At 59.5% G+C, this 26,795-nt stretch overlaps 2 protein-coding genes across 2 annotated transcripts; one reads left to right on the top strand and one right to left on the bottom strand.

The window, feature by feature from the left end:
- The first annotated feature begins 1,673 nt into the window (after positions 1-1,673).
- Positions 1,674-18,313, top strand: LOC131592168 (calumenin-like). The gene is made up of 7 exons (XM_058863486.1): positions 1,674-1,790; positions 7,360-7,590; positions 11,986-12,179; positions 15,367-15,533; positions 15,635-15,695; positions 15,974-16,173; positions 16,943-18,313. The coding sequence occupies exons 2-7, from the start codon at positions 7,370-7,372 to the stop codon at positions 17,045-17,047; spliced, it is 948 nt and encodes a 315-aa protein (XP_058719469.1). The 5' UTR covers positions 1,674-1,790; positions 7,360-7,369; the 3' UTR covers positions 17,048-18,313.
- Positions 18,314-19,833: 1,520 nt separating this feature from the next.
- On the bottom strand, positions 19,834-22,935 carry LOC131591726 (ultraviolet-sensitive opsin). Its single transcript, XM_058862713.1, has 5 exons — positions 22,163-22,935; positions 21,409-21,577; positions 21,052-21,217; positions 20,460-20,699; positions 19,834-19,965 (listed from the first exon to the last, which is right to left on the bottom strand). Exons 1-5 carry the CDS (start codon positions 22,503-22,505, stop codon positions 19,843-19,845), a joined length of 1,041 nt encoding a protein of 346 aa, XP_058718696.1. The 5' UTR covers positions 22,506-22,935; the 3' UTR covers positions 19,834-19,842.
- Positions 22,936-26,795: the final 3,860 nt, after the last annotated feature.

Raw genomic sequence — 26,795 nt, 5'->3', positions numbered from 1 at the left:
AAGGCACGGGTTTGTTACAGCCAGCTTTGACTCCTGGAACAGACAAGGTCTGCCCAAGCCTCAACTTGTGAAGTTTGGGGTAAGATGCCGGGTTCAAGGGGGAAGATGTGGAAGGTTCCACCCTCTCGGTACCTCAGCTGATGGGGAAAGGAAGAGGAACAACGGGAGTTTGGGACGAGAGGAGGCTGCGCCCTCCAAAACCTCGAGAGAGAAAATCCCGCGGGCGTGTGGCCCTGGCTGCTCTCCCTTCATTCGAGTGAAGATGAAGGGCTCTGGGTCTCCTCTGTGCACACGGCTGCTCACAGCGGGGTTTTCCGTGTGTTCAGGGCTCTGTGTAGGGCCAGGGGCTGGAACTGAGATCCCTGCGGGGCCGGTCCAGGGCACGTTGAGTGGGCACAAGTAACTGACTGTGGCTCCATGGCAGCCCAGCCCTCAGCTGGGACACAGCAAACAGCTGGGAGTGACCGGGAGTGACCAGGGAGTGACTGGGAGTGACCGGGAGTGACCAGGGAGTGACTGGGAGTGACCGGGAGTGACCAGGAGTGACCGGGAGTGACCAGGGAGTGACCGGGAGTGACCGGGAGTGACCAGGAGTGACCAGGGAGTGACTGGGAGTGACTGGGAGTGACCGGGAGTGACCGGGAGTGACTGGGAGTGACCAGGAGCGACCAGAGAGTGACCGGGAGTGACCAGAGAGTGACCGGGAGTGACCGGGAGTGACCAGGAGTGACCAGAGAGTGACCGGGAGTGACCGGGAGTGACTGAGAGTGACTGAGAGTGACTGAGAGTGACTGAGAGTGACCAGGGAGTAACCAGGGAGTGACCGGGAGTGACCAGAGAGTGACCGGGAGTGACCAGGGAGTGACCGGGAGTGACCAGGAGTAACCAGAGAGTGACCGGGAGTGACTGGGAATGACCAGGAATGACTGGGAGTGACCAGAGAATGACCAGACAGTGACCGGGAGTGACCAGAGAGTGACCAGGAATGACCAGAGAGTGACCGGGAGTGACTGGGAGTGACCAGGAATGACCAGGGAGTGACCGGGAGTGACCAGAAATGACCAGTGACCGGGAGTGACCAGAGAGTGGCCAGAGAGTGACCGGGAGTAACCAGGAATGACCAGGGAGTGACCGGGAGTGACTGGGAGTGACCGGGAATGACCAGAGAGTGACCAGGAATGACCGGGAGTAACCAGGAATGACCAGGGAGTGACCGGGAGTGACCAGGAATGACCAGAGAGTGACCAGGAGTGACCGGGAGTAACCAGGAATGACCAGGAATGACCGGGAGTGACCAGGAATGACCAGAGAGTGACCGGGAATAACCAGGAGTGACCAGGAATGACCAGAAGTGACCAGGGAGTGACCGGGAGGGACCCGTGGCCTCTTTCCCCTTTTCCCGCCTTTTTCACCCACGTGACTCTACCCGTCCCTCACGCGCGTGCGCAGTGCGGCGCTGGGCGCCCCGGTGGGTGTGGCCGGCGGCCGGCGCGCGCCTGAGGACGTGGCGCTTTCCAGCCAATCAGCGCCCGCGTCCCCGGCGGGGTGGGCGGGGCCGGAGGGAGCGTGGCCGGGGGAGGGCGAGGGGGGCGGAGCGCGGGGCGGGGGCGGGCAAAGGGGCGGAGTGGCGGCAGAAGCGACCAATCGGAATGCGGAGCGGCGCCGAGGAGGGGGCGTGGCCTTCCCGTGATTGGTGGGCGCGGCGGGCGCGCGGGGGGCCGTGCGGCGTGGCGCGGCGCCGACTTCCGGTGCGCGGAGCGGCGGCGGCAGCGGCGGCGGCGGTGGGGACGGTGAGGGACGGCAGGGGACCGGGATGGGCACCGGGGTTGGGGCCGGGGCTCGGGGCCAGAAGGAGCGGTGGGAGCGGCTCTGCGGGGCCGCTGTGGCGGTAACGCGGCGGCGGCAGCGCCGGGCCCGGTCTCCATGGGAACGGGCGGGAGTCCTGCGGCCCGTCCCGTTGCGGGGCTCGGCGCTGCTGAGCCCCAGGGCCTCCCGCGCACCGGGCCCAGGGCGGGTGGGCTGGGCCGGTCGGGACCACCGGGCCCGCGGATGGAGCGACTCGGGCGGGACCGGCCCGCGGGAATCACCGATCCCGGGATAACGGGACACCGGGCTGCGGGTCCCCCGGGAGGGACACCGGGATAACGGGCTGTGGGACACCCGGGACACCGGGATAACGGGCTGTGGGACCCCGGGACACCGGGATAACGGGCTGTGGGACCATCGGGACACCAGGATCACCGGGACACCGGGACCATCGGGTCACCGGGCTGTGGGGATACCGGGACACCGGGCTGTGGGTGCCCTGGGACACCGGGATCACCGGGACACCGGGCTGTGGGGACACTGGGATCACCGGGACACCGGGCTGTGGGACCATGGGGACACCGGGATCACCGGGATCACCGGGCTGTGGGACCATCGGTGCCACCCTGTGTGGAGACTGTGGGCAGAGGAGGTGTCACCCCAAACTCGTGTTCCTCTCCCGTATCAGTGACCCCAAAACTCTGTGGCTGCTTTGGGGCAGGACCAGCCCGGTTCTACCCCGGGTTTCAGCTCCCGGTGTCTCCCCCACATCCTCACATCTTTATCCTCTTTATCATGGGCAGCATTTCCCACACCCGCACCCTCGCCCTGGCACCATGGAGTCCCAGTTAATTGTTCCCTGGCTGCTCCAATGGGATCAATCCCGTAAAAACAGAGGCTGATTCCCAAACCCGAGCAAATTGTCTTGTCTATGGGTATTTTATGGGATCCTGTTGGCCTCCCACATGGGAAATGTGTGTCCAGAGGGGCTTCTTCCCATCACTTTCCTCTAAATGTCACCACAGTCCCAGGCCCAGTGCAGGATTCCGAGTTCCTCTGTCAGTATCCTAGCAAACAATGGCAATTCCGGGTTTCTCAGTCAATATTACAGCAAACCCACCTGGAATCTAAAGTTCCTCCATCAACAGCCCATCAAACCCGTCTGAAATCCCAAATTCCTCTGTCAGCATCCTTAGAATCCCAAGGTCCTCCATCAGTGTCCCTCCTAGCCCTGCTGGGGTCCTGAGTTCCTCCCCAGCTGAAGGTCTGGAGCCCCATTCTGACCCCACATCTTCCCTCTGCTGGTTCCTGTTCCCGGTTCCCTGCAGCTCCCCCATCAGATCCCTTTATTGGGGAAGGGATGTGCTCCCCCATCAGATCCCTTTATTGAGGGAAGAGGGATGTGCTCCCCCATCAGATCCCTTTATTGAGGGGAAGAGGGATGTGTTCCCCCATCAAATCCCTTTATTGAGGGAGAAGGGATGTGCTCCCCCATCAGATCCCTTTATTGAGGGGAGAAGGGATGTGCTGCCCCATCAGATCCCTTTATTGGGGGAGAAGGGATGTGCTCCCCCATCAAATCCCTTTATTCAGGGGAGAAGGGATGTGCTGCCCCATCAAATCCCTTTATTGAGGGAGAAGGGATGTGCTTCCCCCATCAGATCCCTTTACTGGGGGAAGAGGGATGTGCTCCCCCATCAGATCCCTTTATTGGGGGAGAAGGGATGTGCTGCCCCATCAGATCCCTTTATTGGGGAAGGGATGTGCTCCCCCATCAGATCCCTTTATTGAGGGAGAAGGGATGTGCTGCCCCATCAAATCCTTTTATTGAGGGGAAAAGGGATGTGCTGCCCCATGAGATCCCTTTATTGAGGGAGAAGGGATGTGCTGCCCCATCAGATCCCTTTATTGGGGAAGGGATGTGTTCCCCCATCAGATCCCTTTATTGGGGGAGAAGGGATGTGTTCCCCCATCAGATCCCTTTATTGGGGAAGGGATGTGCTGCCCAATCAGATCCCTTTATTGAGGGGAAAAGGGATGTGCTGCCCCATGAGATCCCTTTATTGAGGGAGAAGGGATGTGCTGCCCCATCAAATCCCTTTATTGGGGGAAGAGGGATGTGCTGCCAGTGGCCTGTGTTGGGAGGAGAGGGGCTCTGCTTTGGGATCTCCACAGAAAACCCAGGGGCCCATCCCGTTGGTCAGCAGGAGCTGCTGGTGCTGCCAGGTTTTTATGGATAATTGTTTATGGATAACTCTTGGTTTGTGGGTTTTGGTCTCTCTGAGCACCTTCCCTGCAGCACCTCCCAGCGCCTGGCACTGCCTGGATCCGGCTGGAGGTTGGATTGTCCCTCTTTAATCACTTCCAAATGGGCTCTGTGTGGACACTGGGAGATAAAATCGGGTTGTTTGACCCACTGCAGGTCACTGTGTGCTCCAGGCTGGGCAGATCCTGGGGCCAGCGTGACGCTGGCCAGGCTCTGGCCACTGGGATGTGCCCAGAGGGAGCAGCAGCTCCTCAGGACAGGGAAATCCAGAGCTCCACTCACATCTGGAACTGCCTTTCCCTCCTGGAATGGTTTTGCTCCCCAGAAACACTAAAAAAGTGACTTTTACTCTTTATTACCCAGATCTCCTCACCATGTCCTCTCCTCCCCCCCCTTCCAAGGAACTGGAATTTGTGGATTTTCTGAATGGTCTGATAAACCCCCATTCAAAAAAAAAAAAGGAAGGAAAGGGCTTTTCCGTGTCCTTTCTCCCATGTCCTGCCTCCAGTGTCTTGGTTTGACGTGGGACCAGTCCCAGGTCACTCCTGGTCATTCCTGGGTCACTCCCAGGGCAGAATTCCTGGTGTGAGTTCAGGTTAAAGGGGAATACCTGGATTTTAAACCACAGATTTAGAGAGCTAAGGAATGGGAACACCTGGGTTTACCTTTATGTTTAAGAGCTCTGGATGGGGAAGACCTGGATGTAAATTTGAAAGGGTAAAGATGGGGAATATCTTAAGATGAGTTTAAATTTAGATTAAAGCAATAAAGATGAGGAATATATTGAATTAAATTTGCATTGAAGAGCTCTGGATGGTGAATATCTGGATTAAATTTAGAGTGAAAGAGTTAAACCCCACAAATATCTTGGTTAAAATTTAAGGCTAAATAGATCGGGGTGATGAATACCTGGACTGAAATTTAAAGAGATCAGGGTGGGGAACACCTGGATCTAAGTCGGGATCTCAGTGATGAGCGTGGGGAACACCTGAGCTTCTGTTGTGATTTAAAGGGCTCAGCCTCTGGAATCCTTCCAGAGCTGCCATTGACCCCGGGTGCGTTTGGGTGGTTTGATCAGGTGGGTCCCAGTCCGGGGGGATTGGTTTGGTGGGGAGGATTCCACCCACAGCAGGTCTGGAGAGGGAATGTGGGGAGGAGGGAGAGCAGAGTGTGCTGCACATTGTCTTTCACATTCCTCCCATCTGGATCCACTTCCTTCCCTCCTTCCTTCCCGCCAGGACCCCTCTCCCCACCCCCAGATCCCTCCCCAGCCCCAGCTGCTGCTCTGAGGAGCTCTGGGATGGGCTCAGGAGCAGCTCCGGGGGAAACGGGACATTGCTCACATGGAGCGGGCCTTGAAACTCTCTGTGCCCTGATAATCTGTGTTAATTAATCCTTGTGCCTTGATAATCTGTGTTAATTAATCCCTGTGCCCTGGTAATCTGTGTCAGTTAATCCCTGTGCCCTGATAACCTGTGTTAATTAATCCCTGTGCCCTGATAATCTGTGTTAATTAATCCCTGTGCCCTGATAATCTGTGTTAATTAATCCTTGTGCCCTGATAATCTGTGTCAATTAATCCCTGCGCCCTGATAATCTGTGTCAATTAATCCCTGTGCCCTGATAATCCGTGTCAATTAATCCCTGTGCCCTGATAATCTGTGTTAATTAATCCCTGCACCCTGATAATCTGTGTCAATTAATCCCTGTGCCCTGATAATCTGTGTTAATTAATCCCTGCACCCTGATAATCTGTGTCAATTAATCCCTGTGCCCTGATAACCTGTGTTAATTAATCCTTGTGCCTTGATAATCTGTGTTAATTAATCCCTGTGCCCTGATAATCTGTGTTAATTAATCCCTGTGCCCTGATAATCTGTGTTAATTAATCCCTGCACCCTGATAATCTGTATTAATTAATCCCTGCACCCTGATAATCTGTGTTAATTAATCCCTGTGCCCTGATAATCTGTGTCAATTAATCCCTGTGCCCTGATAATCTGTGTCAATTAATCCCTGCACCCTGATAATCTGTATTAATTAATCCCTGCACCCTGATAATCTGTGTTAATTAATCCCTGCACCCTGATAATCTGTATTAATTAATCCCTGCACCCTGATAATCTGTGTTAATTAATCCTTGTGCCTTGATAATCTGTGTCAATTAATCCCTGTGCCTTGATAATCTGTGTCAATTAATCCCTGTGCCCTGATAATCTGTGTCAATTAATCCCTGTGCCCTGATAACCTGTGTCAATTAATCCCTGTGCCCTGATAATCTGTGTCAATTAATCCCTGTGCCCTGATAATCTGTGTTAATTAATCCCTGCACCCTGATAATCTGTGTCAATTAATCCCTGTGCCTTGATAATCTGTGTTAATTAATCCCTGTGCCTTGATAATCCACGTCAGTGATTCACTTTTCCCCAGATAACCCATATCATTATAGTGCCCTGATAATTTGGATCATTTAATCAATTTGCCCTGAGAATATGCAGGAATTCATCATTTTCCCAGATAATTTCCATTTATTAGTAATTTGTGCCTACATAATCTGCACTAAGTCTCCATTTACTCCATGTGCAGTAATTCTCCATTTTTCCTGGACAATCTGCATTAGTTCATCACTTTTGCCCAATCTGTATTTATGGTTTTATTCAGATAATCTGGATTAATTAATAATCTTTGCTCCCATCATCTGTATTATTATTAATCTGTTTTTTCCCCAATAACATGCTCTAGTCCCCATTTTTCCCACATGATTTGCCCTAATCCCCATTTTTTTCTAGATAACCCCTGTTCTTCCCAGACAACCTGCCCTAATCCCCATTTTTCCCAGAAAACCTGCACTAATCCCCATTTATCTTTGACAGCATGCCCTAGTCCTGTCCCTTCCCATTCCAACCCTGGCACTGCCCCTGTCCCACTGTCCCTGTCCCACTGTCCCTGTCCCACTGTCCCTGTCCCACTGTCCCTGTCCCACTGTCCCTGCCCCATAGTGGTGTCCCTGTCCCCCTGTCCCACAGCGCTGTCCCTGTCCCCCTGTCCCACAGTGGTGTCCCTGTCCCACAGCGCTGTCCCTGTCCCACAGCTGTGTCCCTGTCCCTGTCCCCCTGTCCCACATCGCTGTCCCTGTCCCACAGCTGTGTCCCTGTCCCTGTCCCCCTGTCCCACAGTGCTGTCCCTGTCCCACAGTGGTGTCCCTGTCCCCCTGTCCCACAGCTGTGTCCCTGTCCCCTGTCCCACAGCGCTGTCCCTGTCCCACATCGCTGTCCCTGTCCCCGCAGGCCCGGCACGATGCGCTTCCCGCGGCTCCTGCTGTGCCTGGCTGTGTGGGCGCTGTGCGGCTCCGCGAAGCCCACGGAGCGCAAGGAGCGGGTGGTGCGGGAGGCTCCGCTCAGCGCCCGCGAGCACGACGACGCCCAGAGCTTCGACTACGACCACGACGCCTTCCTGGGTGCCGACGAGGCCAAGAGCTTCGACCAGCTCACACCAGAGGAGAGCAAGGAGCGCCTGGGGTAAGGACAGACCCCCAACCCTTCCCGGAGTGGGAACGCAGTGACCACCCCCAGTGCAGCCCAGGAATTCACTGCCCAGCACCAGGCATTCCCCAAAAACTCACCCGGAGCCATTTCCAGTGCCAGGCATTCCCCAGAACTCCAGAGCAGACGGGGGGGGCTGTGCTGAGCTGAGCTGAGCTGAGCTGGCTCCGTGTTCTCTGGGTGCCGCTGCAGCCCCTGTATTTCTCACTGGTATTTCTCGGTTGGAAGGACTTGGTTGGGAGTTGGGAAAACTGAGCCTGCATGGAGATTCCTCCTCCAGTGTCTGCTGGGACCCCAGGATGTGCTGTGCATCCCCTGGGATCCGGCTGTGCATCCCCTGGGATCCAGCTGTGCATCCCCTGGGATCCGTATTTCCCCTGGGATCTGGCTGTGTTCCCCCTGGGATCCGTGTCTCCCCTGGGATCCGTGTCTCCCCTGGGATCCGTGTTCCCCCTGGGATCCGTGTTCCCCCTGGGATCCGTGTTCCCCCTCGGATCCGTGTTTCCCCTCGGATCCGTGTTTCCCCTCGGATCCGTGTTTCCCTGGGATCCGTGTTCCCCCTGGGATCCGTGTTCCCCCTGGGATCCGTGTTCCCCTGAGATCCGTGTCTCCATTGGGATCCGTGTTTCCCCTGGGATCCGTGTTCCCCCTGGGATCCGTGTTCCCCTGGGATCCGTGTCTCCATTGGGATCCGTGTTTCCCCTGGGATCCGTGTTTCCCCAGGATCCGTGTCTCCATTGGGATCCGTGTTTCCCCTGGGATCCATGTTTCCCCTGGGATCCATGTTTCCCCAGGATCCATGTTCCCAGCCTGTGCTGGGATTGTTCCCGGGAGCAGTGTGGGGCCAGTGTGGTGCCGGCTGCCCCCGCAGCAGCTGCTGCCGCAGTTGTTCAGGGGCTCCAGGAGGCTCCAGCCTGGGAACTGCAGCCTCCAGCGGGGCCAGGGGGACAGAGGCTCCCAGGGGAGCTGGGGACCCTTCTCAGGGTGCTGTGCTCCAGTCACCTTCCAACCGGGTGCCTTGGGCTGGGTTTTCATGGAATGGCTGGGTGGGAAGGGACCCCCGAGCCCCCGCAGTGCCCCCCTGCCCACCCTCCCAGGGAGGAATTCCTTCCCAATATCCCACCTCAATCTCTCCTTTCTTTAGTCAGACTTGATTTTTTCAGCCTAGAATCCCAACCTTGCTGCTGCTGGAGCAGCACCTGCCACGGCCCACGGTGAATTTTGGGCTGTTTTGTGGGAATGGTGCTCCCTGATGGGAAAGAAAAGCTCAACCACGTGGGTGCTGGGGAAACTTCCCCAGACACAGCGGGATGTGCAGGGCAGGGCAGGGCAGGGGGTGCCCGGTTCCATCCATCCCTGGGGATCATCCAGACCCCAGTGGCAGGGGGGTGCTGGCCTCTCCCCCAGCACCTCCTGGACCCGAGGGAATTTCCTCCCTCCGGGGACAATTTAAACCGGAAAACCCCTTGATCCCTTGGATCTAGGCCCTGGTGGCTCCATAAGCTCCACAATACAGGATCCAGGAGGCTTTTTTGAGTCCTGGCAGGATCAGAGCGAATGTCTCCATGCCCCTGGAGCAGCGTCAGACTCCGAGGGAAGCTGGGCCCCGGCCTCCCCTGGGCTCTGTCCTGATGATCCCAGGGCTGCGATCCCAGGGCTGCGATCCCAGGGTTCCGATCCCAGGGCTCTGATCCCAGAGCTCCGATCCCAGGGTTCTGATCCCAGGGTTCTGATCCCAGGGTTCCGATCCCAGGGTTCCGATCCCAGGGTTCCGATCCCAGGGTTCCGATCCCAGGACTCCTATCCCAGGGTTCCGATCCCAGGGCTCTGATCCCAGGGCTGCGATTCCAGGGTTCCGATCCCAGGGCTCTGATCCCAGGGCTCTGATCCCAGGGTTCCGATCCCAGGGCTGCGATCCCAGGGCTCTGATCCCAGGGTTCCGATCCCAGTGTTCCGATCCCAGTGTTCCGATCCCAGGGCTCCGATCCCAGGGTTCCGATCCCAGGGCTCTGATCCCAGAGCTCTGATCCCAGGGCTCTGATCCCAGGGCTCTGATCCCAGGCTCAGTCACGGCTCAATGCCATTGTTGTGCCGAGTTGTGGCCGGAACGGCGGCTGGGCCATGGCAGATTTGACGCGCTCCGCGCAGCACAGCCCCGCTTTTATCCGCAGGGGCCGAGCCCTGCCTTCCCGAGCTGGAGCCGCTGCCAGGAACTCCGGATCACGCTCCGATTCCAGCAGCTCCGGGCTGTAGGGGGCAGAGGGAAGGGTCTCTGGTTGTGCCAGAGCTCCGGCTCAGGACTGTCCCAGTGCCTCCTCTCCCTCCCCGCGCTCGGGGAGCCGCGGGCGCCGTGCCCGGGAGCAGGGAACTGGCAGCAGCCCCTTGGAGCCGGGAACGGCGGCAGCTGCCGGCCCTTCCCCAACATCTGCTGCCCTCCCCTGCAGCGGGGCAGAGCGGGGCTTTGGGAAAATGTGAGGCTTTGGTGGCTCCTGCCCTGGGAAAGCAGCCGGGAGCAGCTGGTGCCAGCCCAGGGTGGGGAGGAGGTTTGGGAGCTTCCTGAGTGCCCGGCTGGGCTGGACAGGGTTTGACTTCCCTGGGAAGCTGTTCCCTAATTAACCCCTTAGAAACTGCCCTGGAAAAACCTGGATGCCTTGGCCATCAACCCCTGCCAGCTCTGCTCCTCCATTCCAGGGATTTTCCCTAAAAAATCCCTTTGCTGGTGATGTACCTTCTTGGGAGAGGAAAACAATGGGTTTTTTTTCCTTGAAATAGGAAGGATTTGACAGATTTATTTGTGGTTTATATATTTTCACGGGCAAATGTTTAATATTCACGTGATACTTTACATTATGCAGAATTTATAGTATTGATAGACTTGTTATATATTTATATGAAAAATTCTGAATAGTTATGTGACATTTTGCATATTTCTGTGTTTGATCAGGAATATTGGGAGGGACACTCTGCACATTGATACATAAAGTTCTGAAATGTTTCTATTATATTTTAAAAATACTTTTCTCTATAAAATCACTCAGGTCTCCAGGCCCTGCCCACTGCCCCCACTCTGGCACCTCACTGTCAGAACTGAATTCCACATTTTTCCTCTTTTTCTTCCAGTCTCTCTCCAGCTTCTCATTGCCAGGAACATCCTTTGTGCCACAGAGGAATTCCTGATTTTCCTAGACCAAGGCAGTTCTGAAACACAGAAACCTGGCTCTGAGCACAGGTGGCTTCAGTGTCCGGGTTTCCCTTTGCGTCAATATTTTTGGAATTAATAGCCCTAGTGATCTAAAATTTAAAAATTCCATGTTTTCCACCTGTCTTCTAAAATTCCTCAAATACCTGGGCCGGAGCTCAGGATTCCTCGACTGTTTTCCGTTAAACCTTCACCTTAAAGTGAAAAAGCCAGGATCCCGCTCCACCAGACAAAAGATTTTGGGACCGTTATCCCTGATTTCCATCCGAGGAGCCCCAAACCTTCCCGGCGCAGAGCGGCGCGGATCAAACGGCCCCCACCCCCCGGCTCCATCTGCCCCTGGATCCTGCATTCCTGCCGGCCTTTCCTGCAGCTGCTGCTAAAAATAACGGAGGCACGCGGCGCTGGGGCCGCGGCTCCGGTTGCTCCGCGGGCAGCGCCGGCCCAGCCCCGCTGGCCTCGCACGGCTCCGCTGCCCCCGGCACGGCCAAACGCCCCCGCTCCAGCAGAAACGTGTGGAGGACACGCAGATGGAGCTTTCCTAAGATTTAACAGCGAAGATTTTCCCCCTAAAATTCATAATTCCTGAAGGAACCAAAACCTGAGTGGTTCAAGAGTGGCCAAGCTCTTGATTTCCGTGTCTGAGCCGGTGTTTTCTGTGTCTGAGAGAGTTTTGGCAGCTGAGCTCGCTTTTTTCCAAGTGTTTCTGAATGTTTTGCTAACCCAAATGTTGGTTTTAAAGATAAACTCTTCAAATGGTTGAATTGGCAAATTCCAGAGCCACCTCAGCTTTCTCCTGGTGTCACCAGGAGAGGTAGAGCCGATATTCCCATTTTTAATATAAATATGGGTCCATGCTCATCACCTGATGAGCACTGTCTTGGTCCAAGGATGCATGGATGGGTATTTCCCACGGGCTTAAAAGGAAGTTTTCCCCCTGAAACCCTTAATTAACCCTGAAACCAAAACCTGAGTGGTCCAAAAGTGGCTGAGCTGGTGATTTTCATGTCTGAGCCAAAGTTCTGGCAGCTGAACCACATGTTGGTTTTAAGGATAAACTCTCCAAATGGTTGAACTCCCAAATTCTATGATGACCTCGACTTGCCCCCTCTGCCCCTTCCATTCCCTCCCCGCTTTTTAACCTTTGCTGGGTTTCTCTGTGTTTCCTACAGGAAGATTGTAGGGAAGATAGACGAGGATGGAGATGGGTTTGTGACAGTGGAGGAGCTCAAGGCCTGGATCAAGTTTGCCCAAAAGCGCTGGATTTACGAGGATGTGGAGCGCCAGTGGAAGGGCCATGACCTCAACGAGGACGGGCTTGTTTCCTGGGAGGAGTATAAAAATGCCACCTATGGATATATCCTGGGTAGGTGCTGGCTCTTGGGATGAGCCTTTCTTGGAGGCAGCAGCTGAGGTGTCCTGCTCTGCTTTGGGTCCCCGAGGCGGGTCAGGACGGGCTCGTGGCACGGCGGTCAGTGGGTGGTCACTCCGGGCTTGCGGGGTGACGGTCAGCGGGATGGACACGGCTCCGGATGGGGCTGTGGTGGAGGGGGAGTTTGGGGCTGGATTGAGGAGTCCATGGCTGAGAGTGTGGAGCGGTGGCGGGGCTGGCGTTGGGCTGAGCTGAGATGGATTTGTGCCCTGGGACAAGCACAGGAGTGTGGTGTAGGACATGGCCTTGCTGTACCTGGGGCCAGCTGGAGGAAATGTCCCTTTAATGTTGCACTTGAAAATCTCCACAACTCTCCAGATTGACCTCCTGGTGGCATTAACAAAGAGAAATCCAAGGAAAAGAACCCAAAATGCGTGGAAATCTCCCCATGGGGACATTTACACACCCCACATCCCTCTTTTCCCCTCCGCAGTCACACTTGGGCATTATTAATGTCCGTGGTGACAGATGCAGCTCTGGGCTGAATCCAGGTGATTCGGGGATCAGTGGCATGTGGGAATGGGGGTTTCCTGTCCTTTGGCATTCCTGGCTTGTGGGGGAATTTGGGACCTGCAGGTGGAACCCACAGATCTGCAGCTGTGGAGCCACCCTGGCACCGCTGCGTGCCTAAAGCCACAGAACAGAGGTTAGCAGAGGTTTCAATCACTTTCCCTTGTCCTGGGAGCAGTGTTAGACCCCAGAACTTGGGGATTTTGGGGCACATGCTGGGCCAGCACTGTTCCATGGCTTCAGACATCCCTGGGAGTGAGGGAAGCAACAGCTCTTTTGGGGTTAAAACCTTAAACCCTCAAGCACTGTGCCAGCTCTGGCCTCCAGCACTGCAGACTGGCCCGGGTGGAGGAGCTGCAGCTCCGGGGCGTTGAATCCACTCTAATTTCCTAAATATTGCCAAAAATAGTCAAACTGCTCGGCGGGATGTGCAGAGGGGGAGCCGCTGCACGGGAGGCTCATCCATCTCCCTCGGGATCGGGGAGGATCTGGATTTGCTGTGCTGGTGGCCGGGGGAGTCCCTGTGACGCCCCCGGGCTGGGACAGCACCTCCCAAACCTCCCTTTGCCATGGATTTCTGGGCTCTGGGCTAATTGCCTGTGTAAATCCAGCCTGGAAGGGGACAGAGGGGTCCTGGGAAGGGTTTTTGAGCACTGTTTGAGGAGCCTGGGGCGGCATTTAGGACCTGCAGGTGTTGGATAAGGCAAAATACAAACGTTCATGAGGAAGAGCCTTAATGAGAAAACCCCGAATTAATGGGACTTCCTTAATGAGCTGAAGGAGGAGTTCCGTGTGGGGAATGCCCAGCCCCCGGCACGGCCGATTCCAAAGCTGGAGCGGCGCTGGGGGCCGAGTGCCCTTGGCAGGCCCCGCTGGAGCCTCGACTCGTGCTGCTCCCACATACTTGGATCCTTACGGAGTGCCGGGAGGATCCTGCCTCACGCTCTGCCTCTGGCTCCTCTCGGCAGGAATTGCTTCTCCACAGCTCCTTGCTGCTGAAATGTTCCCCTGGCTTCTCCTTGCTCCCGTCCCTGGCCAGAGTGGGGCTGGAATGCCTCTGGAGGTGTCTCCTGTGTGTTGGCCCATGGCCAAGGGATGCACAGGCATCGCCCTGCGCTGCTCTGGGGGGGTCCAGAATGTGGTGTTGTGTCAGCAAAACAAGGTGCTGGGAGTGCTTTTGTTAATTAATTAATTACAAAAGCAGGATGAGTCACAGGGTGGACCCCAGAAGTGTCGTGGAGCAGAGTGGGGTTCTGCTGGGGGGAGTCCTGGGAAGCAGGGAATGTCAAGTGAAAAATGTCCAAGAGCTTCATCTGAGACTGGAAATTCCTTTGAAACTCTCTTCAAAATCAGATTATCATCATCATCATCATCATCATCATCATCATCATCATCACTCCTGTTTTTGTTAATTGCTCAGTCCCACGGTGGGACCCCAGACCAGGAATGCCTGTCCCAGGAGACAAGATGTTGGGTTGAGTTTGTGGCTTTGTTGCCATGCTCTGAGCAATGCCCTGGCTCGGTCTCCTTCCCGTCCCTCTGCTCCCCCAGAGCTCTCCCAGCCCAGGGACCAAGACTGGAAGTGACTTTGGGAGCTTTGGGAGGGTTTAACCCTTTTTAATCCACTTGGCCCCGCCACCACTCCCCCATCAAACCCATTAATTAGCCCAACAGCAATTAAGAAATTGTCTGTTAATGAGTCCCGAAGGTTTCCTTGTTTGAGGCTGTGCTGCTTCTCAAGGCAAAACCTTGGGAACAGAACGGGGAATTCGGGGTTCATTCTGCCCTAGAGCTGCCTTAAAGTCAAAATCTTTGGATATTTAATGGATGTTCCAGAGCTCCTTGATCCCAAGCCCCTTGATCAGGGCTCCGGAATGCCTGCCTTTTGTTCCGGGAACAGACCAGGGACCCAGGGAGCCTCTGGTTTAACTTCAGCAGAGCAGTGTCCCGCAGGATCCACGCTCTCCATGGGCTGCTGGCCACTGCTGGCCCCGTGTCCTGGCACTCCTGCTGCTGCTGGGCTGTGCCAAGTGGCCACACGTGCCCCACCCTGGCCCTGCCACCGCCCCGGCAGCGAGTGAGATCCCCTTACACATTCCCCTCCCAAAATAGTTCAGGTTGAGCCTCTGGCCGTGCCGGCCAAACCCCTGAGCCCTGGGAATGTCATGATCCCAGGGCTTCTGCAGCTCCTCCTGGGAGTGGGCACGGGAGAGAAGTGCTGGCTGCAACTGAGCTTTTGTTGGCAAAGCGTTGGGAGATTGTGCTGAGAGGGAGGAAATGGAGAAATTTGAGGTTGGGACGATGTTGAGGTCATGTTGAGGAAGTTGAGGATGAGAAGGTTGTGTTCAGGAGGTTTCGTGGAGGAGGCTGAGGTCGTGTTGAGGAAGTTGAGGATGAGAAGGTTGTGTTCAGGAGGTTTAGAGGAGGAGGTTGAGGTTGGGTTGAGGGAGATTGAGGTTGTCTTGAGGTTGAAGCTGAGGTTCAGCAGAGGATGTTGAGTTTGAGCTGAGGTTGAATTGAGAATGTTGAGTTGGGTTGAGGTTGCGTTGGTGGTTGCCGCGGTCCTTGCCCTGCCGGAGCTGACCCGAGTGCTCCCTGTGCTCCCTCGCAGACGATCCAGACCCCGACGATGGCTTCAACTACAAACAGATGATGGTGCGGGACGAGCGGCGCTTCAAGATGGCAGACAAGGATGGGGACCTGGCGGCCACCAAGGAGGAGTTCACAGCCTTCCTGCACCCCGAGGAGTATGACTACATGAAGGACATCGTTGTGCAGGTGGGGCCAGCACAGAGGCGTTTTGGGAAGCTCTGGATGCCGGTGGTCACCGAGGGGCAGGAATTGCTCCGGGCCCGGCTCACACCCGCATCTTCTTGCAGGAAACCATGGAGGACATTGACAAGAACGGCGATGGTTTCATTGACCTGGAGGAGTACATTGGTGAGACACTGCTGCTGCTGCTGCTGCTCCTGCTCCGTGTCCTGGCCATATCCCACAGTGTCCCCGTCCAGGGGGAGCCACTGCCACCATGTCCTTCCCAGCCCTCCCCTCCCAGAGCGTTCTTCTCTCTCTCAAACTCCCACCTGCCCCCACTCCATCCAGGATTTTCGGGTGAAATCATGACCCAGGTGGTGCTTTGGGATTTTGGGGATGGATTTAGGGAACTCAGGGTTTTGGGTCAATCCTTGGGATGGGGCTGTGACTCTGCTCTCCCCCAGGTGACATGTACAGCCAGGATGGCGACGCCGATGAGCCCGAGTGGGTGAAGACGGAGCGGGAACAGTTTGTGGAATTCCGGGACAAGAACCGGGATGGGAAGATGGACAAGGAGGAGACCAAGGATTGGATTCTGCCCTCGGACTACAACCACGCCGAGGCTGAGGCCCGGCACCTCGTCTATGAGTCCGACCAGGACAAGGTGGGCCAGCAGCTCTGGGGGGAGTTCGGGAGAGGGATGGGAGGAGTGGGGGAATAGCGGGATGGGGGAAGAGTGGGATGGGGGAATAGCGGGATGGGGAATAGCGGGATGGGGAATAGCGGGATGGGGAATAGCGGGATGGGGAATCGCGGGATGGGGAATCGCGGGATGGGGAATAGCGGGATGGGGAAATAAAGAGCAGGATGGGGAATAGCGGGATGGGGGAATAGTGGGATGGGGGGAGTGTGGGAATAGCGGGATGGGGGAATAGCGGGATGGGGGAATAGCGGGATGGGGAATAGCGGGATGGGGAATAGCGGGATGGGGAATAGTGGGATGGGGGGAGTGGGGGAATAGCGGGATGGGGAATAGCGGGATGGGGAATAGCGGGATGGGGGAATAGCGGGATGGGGGGAGTGGGGGAATAGCGGGATGGGGAATAGCGGGATGGGGAATAGCGGGATGGGGAAATAAATAGCAGGATGGGGAATAGCGGGATGGGAGGAGTGGGGGAATAGCGGGATGGGGAATAGCGGGATGGGAGGAGTGGGGGAATAGCGGGATGGGGGGAGTGGGGGAATAGCGGGATGGGGAATAGCGGGATGGGGGAATAGCGGGATGGGGGAATAGCGGGATGGGGGAATAGCGGGATGGGGGAATAGCGGGATGGGAGGAGTGGGGGAATAGCAGGATGGGGAACAGCGGGATGGGGAACAGCGGGATGGGGAATAGCGGGATGGGGAATAGCGGGATGTGGCATTCCCTGCAGGATGGGAAGCTGACGCGGGAGGAGATCGTGGACAAGTCAGACCTGTTCGTGGGCAGCCAGGCCACGGACTTCGGGGAGGCGCTGGTGCGGCACGACGAGTTCTAGGCTCAACGCCGACGCCCGTTCGTGGGCTCCGTCCCTCGCCGAGGCCGCTCTGCCGGAGAAGCCCCATCCCGGCTCCCGGGGCTCGGGAAAGCCACACTCCCCAGGCACTTGGGGCTCGTCTCGTGGGTTTTCCCCGGATTTTAATGACTTTTGGGTTATTTTTGTATGTTTTGGTTTTACCACATGTGGGAACAGCTCCCCTGGCGCGGGGGCAGCGACGGGGCTGCCCAGGGCTGCGGGGCCCGGGGGGGAGTGGGAAATTCACAGAGGGACTGGGATTGGAATTGCAGTTGGAATAAAAATTAGAATTGGAATTGGAATTAAAGTTGAAATTGAAATTGGAATTTGAATTGGATTGAAACTTGAATTAAAAATGGAATTGGAATTAAACATTGAAATCAAAATCGAAAATTGAAATTGAAACGGAATTAGAACCAAAGAAGTGAAATTGAATTAAATGGAAACACTGATGTGAAATTGGAATAAAAAGTGAACATTGAAATGAAAATTCAAACCCAAGAAAACCCTCAGAACTGTCAGAGCAGCAGCAGGACTCAGAGGGTGACTCGGAGGTGACCCCAGGGAGGTTGGAGCCTCCTCCCCTGTCGCTGCCCCGTGGGATCTGGGCAAGACCCTTCCCCCCAGCCCCGCTCCAAGTGCCTTGAACCCCCCAGACCTCTGGGGGAGGGCCTCATCCCACCATCCCAGCCCGCTCTGGGACAATCCCCAGGGTTTTCTCTCTTCTGTGTTGTTTGTCCCCCTGCAGCCACCACAGCTGCGTGGAATTGGGCCCGGCCATCTCCAAATTCCCAAGTTTTCCTTTAAATCCTTTTCCAAAGGTTTCCAAGGGCTGACTGGATCCTCCCATTTCCTTCTCCTCCTCCTCTTTCTACTCCTCCTTTTCCTCCCCTCCCTAACCCCAGTGGTGAGGGGGTCGGGAATGTGGCCCCGTGCAGGGCTTGGGGGGTGCCGGGGGTCATGTGGGAACGTCGGGGTTGGTTTGGGACACCAGGGATGATTTGGGACAGCAGAAGTGATTTTTGGAACCCTGGGAAAGCCTCTGGTGCAGACACCCAGCCCAGCAGCAGCCCCTCTCCTAGCATCCCCCCATCCAGGGGGATCTGGGGCCCTGTGACAACTCTGGACATGGATTTTTCGCCTCCTCCGGGTTTATTCCTCGGTTTTCTCCTCGGGCTGATTGAAGGGATCCGGATTGGTTGGAACTCAATAAACCTGTTCAGCCCCCGATGGGCCGAGGGGGACGGAGCTCAGTTCCCTGTTTCCCCCTGAAGCGGGATCTGGGGGAGCCCCCCTGGGCTGGGACAGAAGGGTTCCCCTGAGGAGGGGAGTGAGTGGGGGGAACTGGGTGGGGGTGTGGGAGGTGTGGGGGGACATGAGGCCCGTGGGAGTCCTGCCCCGGGGGCTTGGGGGGCTCAGCCCCACAGAAGGAATCCGGTTCCATGGATGGGGGGGCTCAGTCCCACCCTGTCTGCACAGATGGGGGGCCCAGCCCCAGCCCCATGGGTGAGGAGCTCAGCCCCATGGATGGGGGGCCTTTGGCCCCACCCCAGCCCCACAGATGGAGAGCAGCACCCCCTCCCTGCCCTCCCTGCCTGTGAGGGGGACGAGGGAGCAGAGTCCTGCCATGGCATCACCGTGGGGCACAGCCACCTCCAGGCCCCCACCCTGCCCCACTGTGGGGCACAGCTCCCCCTGGGAGCCACCCTCTGTCCCTGCCATGGGGCACAGCCACTCCTGTCACCTGTCCTCTCTCTGCAGTGGGGCACGGCTACTGCCAGGACCCCTGTCCCACCCTGCCATGGGGAACAGCCCCACTGAGACCCCTGTCCCACCCCACCATGGGGCACAGCCCCACTGAGACCCCCATCCCACCCCACCATGGGCACAGCCACCACTGAGACCCCTGTCCCACCCCACCATGGGGCACAGCCCCACTGAGACCCCTGTCCCACCCCACCATGGGGCACAGCCCCACTGAGACCCCCATCCCACCCCACCATGGGCACAGCCCCACCGAGACCCCTGTCCCACCCCACCATGGGGCACAGCCACCACCGAGACCTCCATCCCACCCCACCATGGGGCACAGCCACCACCGAGACCCCTGTCCCACCCCACCATGGGGCACAGCCCCACCGAGACCTCCATCCCACCCCACCATGGGGCACAGCCCCACTGAGACCCCTGTCCCACCCCACCATGGGGCACAGCCACCACCGAGACCTCCATCCCACCCCACCATGGGGCACAGCCCCACTGAGACCCCCATCCCACCCCACCATGGGCACAGCCACCACCAAGACCTCCATCCCACCCCGCCATGGGGCACAGCCCCACCGAGACTCCTGTCCCACCCCGCCATGGGGCACAGCCCCACCGAGACCTCCATCCCACCCCACCATGGGCACAGCCCCACCGAGACCCCCATCCCACCCCACCATGGGGCACAGCCCCACCGAGACCCCTGTCCCACCCCACCATGGGGAACAGCCCCACTGAGACCTCCATCCCACCCCGCCATGGGCACAGCCAGCCCCAGGCTCCCCCATTCCCAGCCGGCCGTGGGGCACAGCTGCCCCTAGGATGCCCGTGCTGTGGGTCCCCTGTCCCTCGGGTCCCAGGTGCTCAGCGGGTCCCCGTTGCGCTCAGACCGCGGCCGTGGTTTATTGTCCCACCCGCGCTACATCCTAGGCTGGCCGGGGCCCCCGGGGCAGTGCCGGCCCTGCTGTGGGGGCAGCCGGGGGTCCCGAGGGCTGGGGCGGTGCCAGAGCCCCTCAGCTGGGGCCGACCTGGCTGGAGGACACAGAGGAGACCTCGGTGCGCTGAGCCGAGCTGGACACGTCGGAGTCGTCTGACATGGGCCGCCCGCACACCGTCTCCATGATGCAGGCGCGGAACTGCGGGGTGCAGACAGGTGACACGGGGTCACAGGAGAGGGGGTGGCTCAGTCTGGGGGTCTCGCTGGTCCTGTGTCCAGCCCTGGCACTGTCCTCCCACCCTCAGATGCCACGGTGGCCCCATCTCCTGTCCCTGGGGTTATGGTGCCGTGCGGGTGTCCCTGGATGCCCCTTACACCCCACATGTGCCACCCCCAGGTGTCCCTGTTCCCCCGGTGTCCTTGGGTGCCCCTGCATGTCCCCGTTGCCCCAATGTCCTGGGGTGTCCCCATCTTCTCTGTGTCCCCCTTGCCAAAGTATTCCTCTCATCGGGGTGTCCTGAGGTGTCTCCTCACGCGGGTACCCCTGGGTGTTCCCCATGTTGGGTCTCCCTGCTCCTCAGATATCCTTGGGCACCCTTGGATGCCCCTGTCACCAGCTGTCCTTGGGTGTCCCCCCATCCCACGGGCCCCTCTTCCGTGTCTGTGTGGGTGTCCCGGTGCCGCTGATGTCACCTGTTTGTTCATGAAGCAGTAGATGATGGGGTTGTAGACGCAGGAGCTCTTGGAGAAGAAGGCAGGGACGGTGACGAGGCGCAGGTCGATGCCGTGTTCGCGGTTGTTCACCATGTACATGGCCAGGGCCGCGTAGGGGACGTAGCACAGGCAGAAGGACCCGACCATGACCACGACCATGCGTGACACCTCCCGCTCTGCCTTCTGTGTCGTGGCCGACTCCTGCTGCTGCGCTGCCACCTGTGCCGGGGACAGGGACACCTTGGGACTGCCCGGGCTGCTGGCCCCCGCCCAGTCCCCTGTGCAGCCCCCTGACCCCCCTGCCCTGTCTGGTCCCTGCCCACCCTCCTGCCTGTGCTCGTGTCCAAGTGACCTCCCCTCCCTTCCTGCATCCCTCCAGTCCCCTCTCCCTCCCTCTTGCTCCCCATCCTGCCCTCTCTCCCTCCCTGCTCCCGGTCACTTCTCCATCTCTTGTTCCCTCCCTTCCTCCCTTCTGCCCCCAGCCCCGCTCCGCTCTCCATCCCTCGCTCTCGGCCGTGCCTGACGCCAGTGCCCCCCACGTCCCCTGTCCCCCCGTGCCCCCGGCACTCACGGCCCGCAGAGCGCTGAGCAGCTGCGAGTAGGAGAAGATGATGAGGGAGAGAGGGACGATGAAGCAGAAGATGAAGAGGAACCAGGTGTAGTACTCGCTCTTGTACTTGGTGCCCACTGTGTACCAGTCAGGGCCGCAGGAGCACTGCAGCCCCTCGGGGACGTACCTGCAGCACCTGTGCTCAGCCTCTGCGCCATGTGGCACCCCCCGGTGCCCCCACAGCACCCCAGGGCACCCCTGGTGCCTCAAGCACTCACCTGGCACCCCCGTGGCACCCCCGTGGCACCCCCATGACCCCCCCCTTGCCACTCCTGGAGCCGTCCCACCCCCTGCCCCCCGTGCCCACCGTGTCCCCACCTGCTCCAGCCGAAGAAGGGGGGGACGGCGACGCCGACGCCGATGATCCAGGTGGCCGCCACGACCAGCAAGGCGTGGCGGGAGTTGAAGCGGAAGTTGCCGAAGGGTTTGCAGATGACGATGTAGCGCTCAAAGGCCAGGAAGGCCAAGGACCACCCTGTCACCAGCCCTGGGGGAACGAGGCCGCTCTTGTTCCGCCCATGGCCACCACAGCTCCAGGTCACCTCAATTCCCATGGCCCCCCAGGCCACTGGGTCACACCATATCCTGTGACCTCAGTAGAACGTAGGACTCACCCCCACCTTCCGGCCTCGGTGGTCACCCCAGCTCCTCCAGCCACCAGGGCAGATCACAGGGCTCAACCCTGCCCATTTTGCCACCTTCAGCCCCACCAGACCACGGTGATCACCCCAACTCTCCCAGCCCCAGAACATAATGGCCACCCCCACTTCCAGACCCCAGAGGTCACCCCAACTCCTACAGTCCCACCAGACTACAGTGGTCAACTCCTAAAGGTCCAGAAGGTCACCCCAATGCCTGCACCCCAGCAGCCTGCGGTGGTCACCCCAGCTCCCAACACCTTTGCAGAATTTGGTGGTGAACAGTACCCCGAGCCCTACCAGACCATGGTGGTCACCCCAACTCCCACAGCCCCAGGAGATCACTGTGGCCACCTCTGGCCCTAGCAGCCCTCAGTGGTCACTCCATCATCCCTGGCCCCAGCAGCCCCAGTACCCCCGTGGTCCCCTCGTACCTCCGGTGGCCCCTGCAAAGCCCTCAAAGGCACACATGTGCTTCCCGAAGACAAAGTACCCCTGGGAGCTGGAGACGAAGACGGTGAAGATGCAGAAGACGCAGCACATGAGGCCGCTGACGGAGATGTTCACCAGGATGTAGTTGAGCGGCTGCCGCAGCTTCTTGTACTTGATGGTGACGATGAGGACGATGGCGTTCAGGGGGGTGCCCGCCACGAACACCAGCCCCATGAAGATGGTCTGCAGGTAGAAGGCCCACATGGGCGCGATGTGGTACTGGGGCCCATCCCAGGGCCCCACCGACGACTGGTTCTTGAACAGGTAGAACTCCTCCTCGTCCATGGTGGCGGTGGTGGGGGGGGGGGACGCCCACCCCCCTGATATACCCTGCGCCCCCAAAGCTGCTTAATGGGGATCAGGGCTCAGCCCGGCCAAACTTGGGGATTAGGGTGGGCTAAACCGGGCTCAGCGCCTAATCGGCCCCCTGAGCCGGGTCGAGCCGATTACCGGGGCTCTGGGGGATTTGGGGGGGGCAGAAGGGCTCCCCCCAACACCTCGGTATGGGGAGGGTCCCCAGAGGTCTCAAAGCTTGACCCTGCTCCTTCTGGGGTGTTCGGGTGTCCCCAGATGTTTCCAAGCCCAGTCTTGGTCACACGACAACAGCCAGAGGTCCCCAGACTTAGTCCTGGTCCCATCAGGGTCCTCAGCGTGCCCCAGGGGTCCCCAAGCTCTGTCCTGGTCCCCCCTGTATGACCAGGTGTCCCCAGGTGTCCCCAGGGGTCCCCACACGTCTCCAACCCGCTCCCCCAGGATGGCCCAGCTCTGGATGCCTTGGGAAGAACTTGGAGTTTCCCTCATGAGGCCACCCCTGCTCCCCACCCCAGCACCCCAGGGTGCCCCCCCGGTGTCCCCCCTGTCCAAAGCGACTGTCCCCAGTTCTGGGCTTAGGGGGGATCCCTGTGCTGGGGAGACCCCAAGAGATGGGGGCAGTCTGGGGGTGTCAGGGGCTGGGGGAGAAGACGGGGGGGGCACTGTTTGAGGTGGGGTGTGTGAGAAGGAGCGTTCATTTTGGGGGTGCACTGCTGGGGGGTCAGGGATAGAGGGTCACTTTAGGGGGGCACTGCTGGGACTCAAGTTCCATCAGACTCCCAGCGTTTCCTGCCCTCCCTCACCCCTCTTTCCCTCCCCCAGCCTGCGGGACCCCCGGGGAACAGGAAGGATGAGCAGAAGCTGCTTAGGGGGGGATTACAGGCACTGCCCCCCCCGGGCTGGGGGTGTCTATAAAAGCCAGAGCAGGGACTGCGCTCTGGGACCCCCAGGGAAGGGGGAGCTGGGGCAGGGGTGACACCTCCAGGGGAAGCTGTGCCCTGGGAAGTGTGGGTGGGGCGCCCACCCTGGGGCACCCCTGGGGTTCTGTCCAGCTCTGGGGCAGAGATGAGGCCAGGGGGGCTCAGGGGTGGGCCAGGGGAGGAACGGGGGGATTGGGTAGGCTGAACGCCCAGCCCGTGTTTTACTGGGCAGTACTGGGCTGTACTGGTTTGTACTGGGGTTACTGGACTACACCGGGCTGTACTGCACTGTGTTGTCTCACGATTGTACTGTGTCCTGTTGGGTTGTACTGGGTCTGGTCACACGGTACCAGGGTGTACTGGGCTGGACTGGGCCATACTGGATCAGGTCAGTTCTGCTGCAGCTGTACTGGGCACCCCCCAAATGGGGGCCACAGGGTGGTGATGCAGGGGACAGACACCCCACAGAGGGTGCCCCATGTCCCTCCCCTCCCTCACTGTTCCCCTGGGGAGCTGCGGTCACTGCGGTCACTGTGGTCACTCTGGTCACTGTGGTCACTGTGGTCACTGTGGTCACTGTGGTCACTATGGTCACTGTGGTCACTGTGGTCACTATGGTCACTGCGGTCACTGTGGTCACTACGGTCACTGTGGTCACTGCACACCGGCTCACTGTGGTCACTGCGGCCACTGTGGTCACTGTGGTCACTGCGGTCACTGCGGTCACTCTGGTCACTGCGGTCACTGTGGTCACTGTGGTCATTGTGGTCACTGCGGTCACTGCGGTCACTGCGGTCACTGCAGGGCTGCAGAGGGGGGGACACAGCGCAGGGGGGGTGGGAGCTGTGGCACAGCCGGGGCACAGTGGGGCACAGTGGGGCACAGTGGGGCACAGCTGGGGCACAGTGGGGCACAGTGGGGCACAGTGGGACACAGTGGGGCACAGCCGGGGCACAGTGGGGCACAGTGGGGCACAGTGGGACACAGTGGGGCACAGTGGGGCACAGTGGGGCACAGTGGGACACAGTGGGGCACAGTGGGGCACAGTGGGACACAGTGGGGCACAGCCGGGGCACAGTGGGGCACAGTGGGGCACAGCCGGGGCACAGTGGGGCACAGTCAGGCCTTGGTGGGGCTGCCCAGGGAGGTTTGGAGTCGCCGTCCCAGGAAGGCCGGGATGTGGCACTCAGGGCTCTGGGACGAGGTGGGGGCACAGCTTGGGCTCGCTGGCCTGGGAGGGCTTTTCCAGCCTCAGGGATTCCGTGGCTCTGGAACGGTGGCCACAGAGTGGGGAAGGGGCTGGGGGCTCCGGGGATGCTGCTGAGGAGCCGCTCCCCCCGTGGCTGCAGCAGGAGGTGCCGAGCGTGGAGCTCCGGGGCCCCGGCACCGCCAGCCCTGCCAGGACCTCCAGCACCGCCAGCCCTGCCAGGACCCCCAGCACCGCCAGCCCTGCCAGGACCCCCAGCACCGCCAGCCCTGCCAGGACCCCCAGCACCCTCCAGCACAGGTACCAGCAAGCCCCGGTGCCCACTGGTACCGGCAGAACCACCCCACACGGGACCCACGGCTCTGTCTACAGCCCCAGGGCCCCCACGGGACTCCCAGGACCTCCAAGTTGCTGCTCTTGTGCCCTCCTGGATGTGTCCCCACACAGGTCCCTGCTGTCCCCAGGGCCACGTTCCCTGTGTCCCACTGTCCTCGTTCCCCTCGCTCCCCTCTCCCCCATGCACCCCAGCCCTGGCCCCCTTGTCCCCATGGCCTCAGTGTCCCCCTTGTCCCCATGGCCTCAGTGTCCCCCTTGTCCCCATGGCCTCAGTGTCCCCCTTGTCCCCATGGCCTCAGTGTCCCCCTGTTCCCCTCCCTGTGCCCCCACGCTGCCGGTGCTCCCCTCCCCATGTCACCCTCCCCGAGGACCCCGGGTGTTTCCAACCCCAGAAAATACAGAAAAAAAACAGAAAAATGCGGGAAACCCAAAGCCAGGGGCAGAGTGAGGGGACACTGGACTCAGGGTGTCACCACAGGGGGCAGTGGCTCTACCCTACGTCCCCTCCCTCGGAGACACTGGCGGGGGGTCAGGGCCTTTGTCCCTTCATCGTGGCCTCCACCATCATCTTCCTCTGCCCTTCCTCCCTGGCTGTGGCAGAGCCGAGACTCCGGGGGGCACTGGGACCCCTGTGGAGCACCCGATCCCCCCGGCTCCCCCTGGAGCATCCTGAACCCCCACCCCGGCCTACACTGATCCCCCCGGAGTGCCCCGACTGCTCAGACACCCCTGGACCACCCTGGACCCCCACAAACATCCTGACCCCCCCTTCCCGGACCACCCTGAGCCCCCCAACAATCCGCTCGCTCCCCTTCCCACCCCTGCCTGGCTCTGGGGGTCCTGCTGGGGGACGCTGCCGCCTTTCGCCCCCAGCCCCTTGTCCTGGGGTGTTTTGGGTGCCGGTGTGTTGGGGGTGCCCCCCCCCCGCCTGCCCCCCGGGTATTTTGGGTCCCGCTGCGTGGCTCTGACTCGGCAGGTTATTTTTAGGTGCTGGCGCAGGCGCCACCGCGTCACCCCCCAGCACGTCACCCCCCCACGTCACCCCCTGTCACCCGCTGTCACCTCGGGGTGCACCCGCACCGCCCCCCCTCCCCCGCTGGAAGCTTCCAGGGCAGGCACCGGAACAGGGGGAACACGATACCCCCCAAATCACCCCCACCGTGAGGACCCAATGTGGGTCACACGAGTGTCCCCCCCGCCCCTCCCGAGGGTGTCCAGGAGGCCTCGGGCGTCCGGGGTGGGGGGGGACACAGGAGAGATTCGGGGGGCAGCGGGGTTCAGGGCTAACCCCCAAACATGACCGAACCCCCAAACATGACCGAACCCCCTCCCCAGGCATGTGCCACTACCATGGGGAAACTGAGGCACGGCTGGAATCAGCGGGGGGCAGTGGGGCGCAGCCGGGGGGGGACAGGGTGGGGGTTCCACGGCCGGGGTGGTTCTGGAGGGGGAATCCCGGTGGGGTTTCCAGGAGGGGGATCCTGAGAGGGTTTGTGGGATCTCAGTGGTGCCCCTCGGGGCTGGGGGGGAGTTTTTATGTGGGTTTTTCGGGGGTTCCCAAGTGGGAAGGGATGAGTGAGGGGGTTCGGAGTTTGCAGGGTGTCTTTGTGGGGGTTTTGGGGTGCGTTGTGCTGCTGGGGGCCTGCGGTATTGGGGTGCCTGCGGTGTTGGGGTATCGAGGTACAGGTGTAGCAGGATAACAGGGTGTTGGGGTGCCTGGGCTGTAGGGTGCTGAGGTTTGGGGGTGTCGAGGTTGCAGGTATTTGGGATTATTGGGGGTGGATTCTGGAGTTTGGGGGT

Source organism: Poecile atricapillus, chromosome W, assembly GCF_030490865.1.
Source record: "Poecile atricapillus isolate bPoeAtr1 chromosome W, bPoeAtr1.hap1, whole genome shotgun sequence".
In the NCBI taxonomy this organism is placed as follows: domain Eukaryota; kingdom Metazoa; phylum Chordata; class Aves; order Passeriformes; family Paridae; genus Poecile; species Poecile atricapillus.
This window is presented reverse-complemented; position numbering and strand designations above follow the sequence as displayed.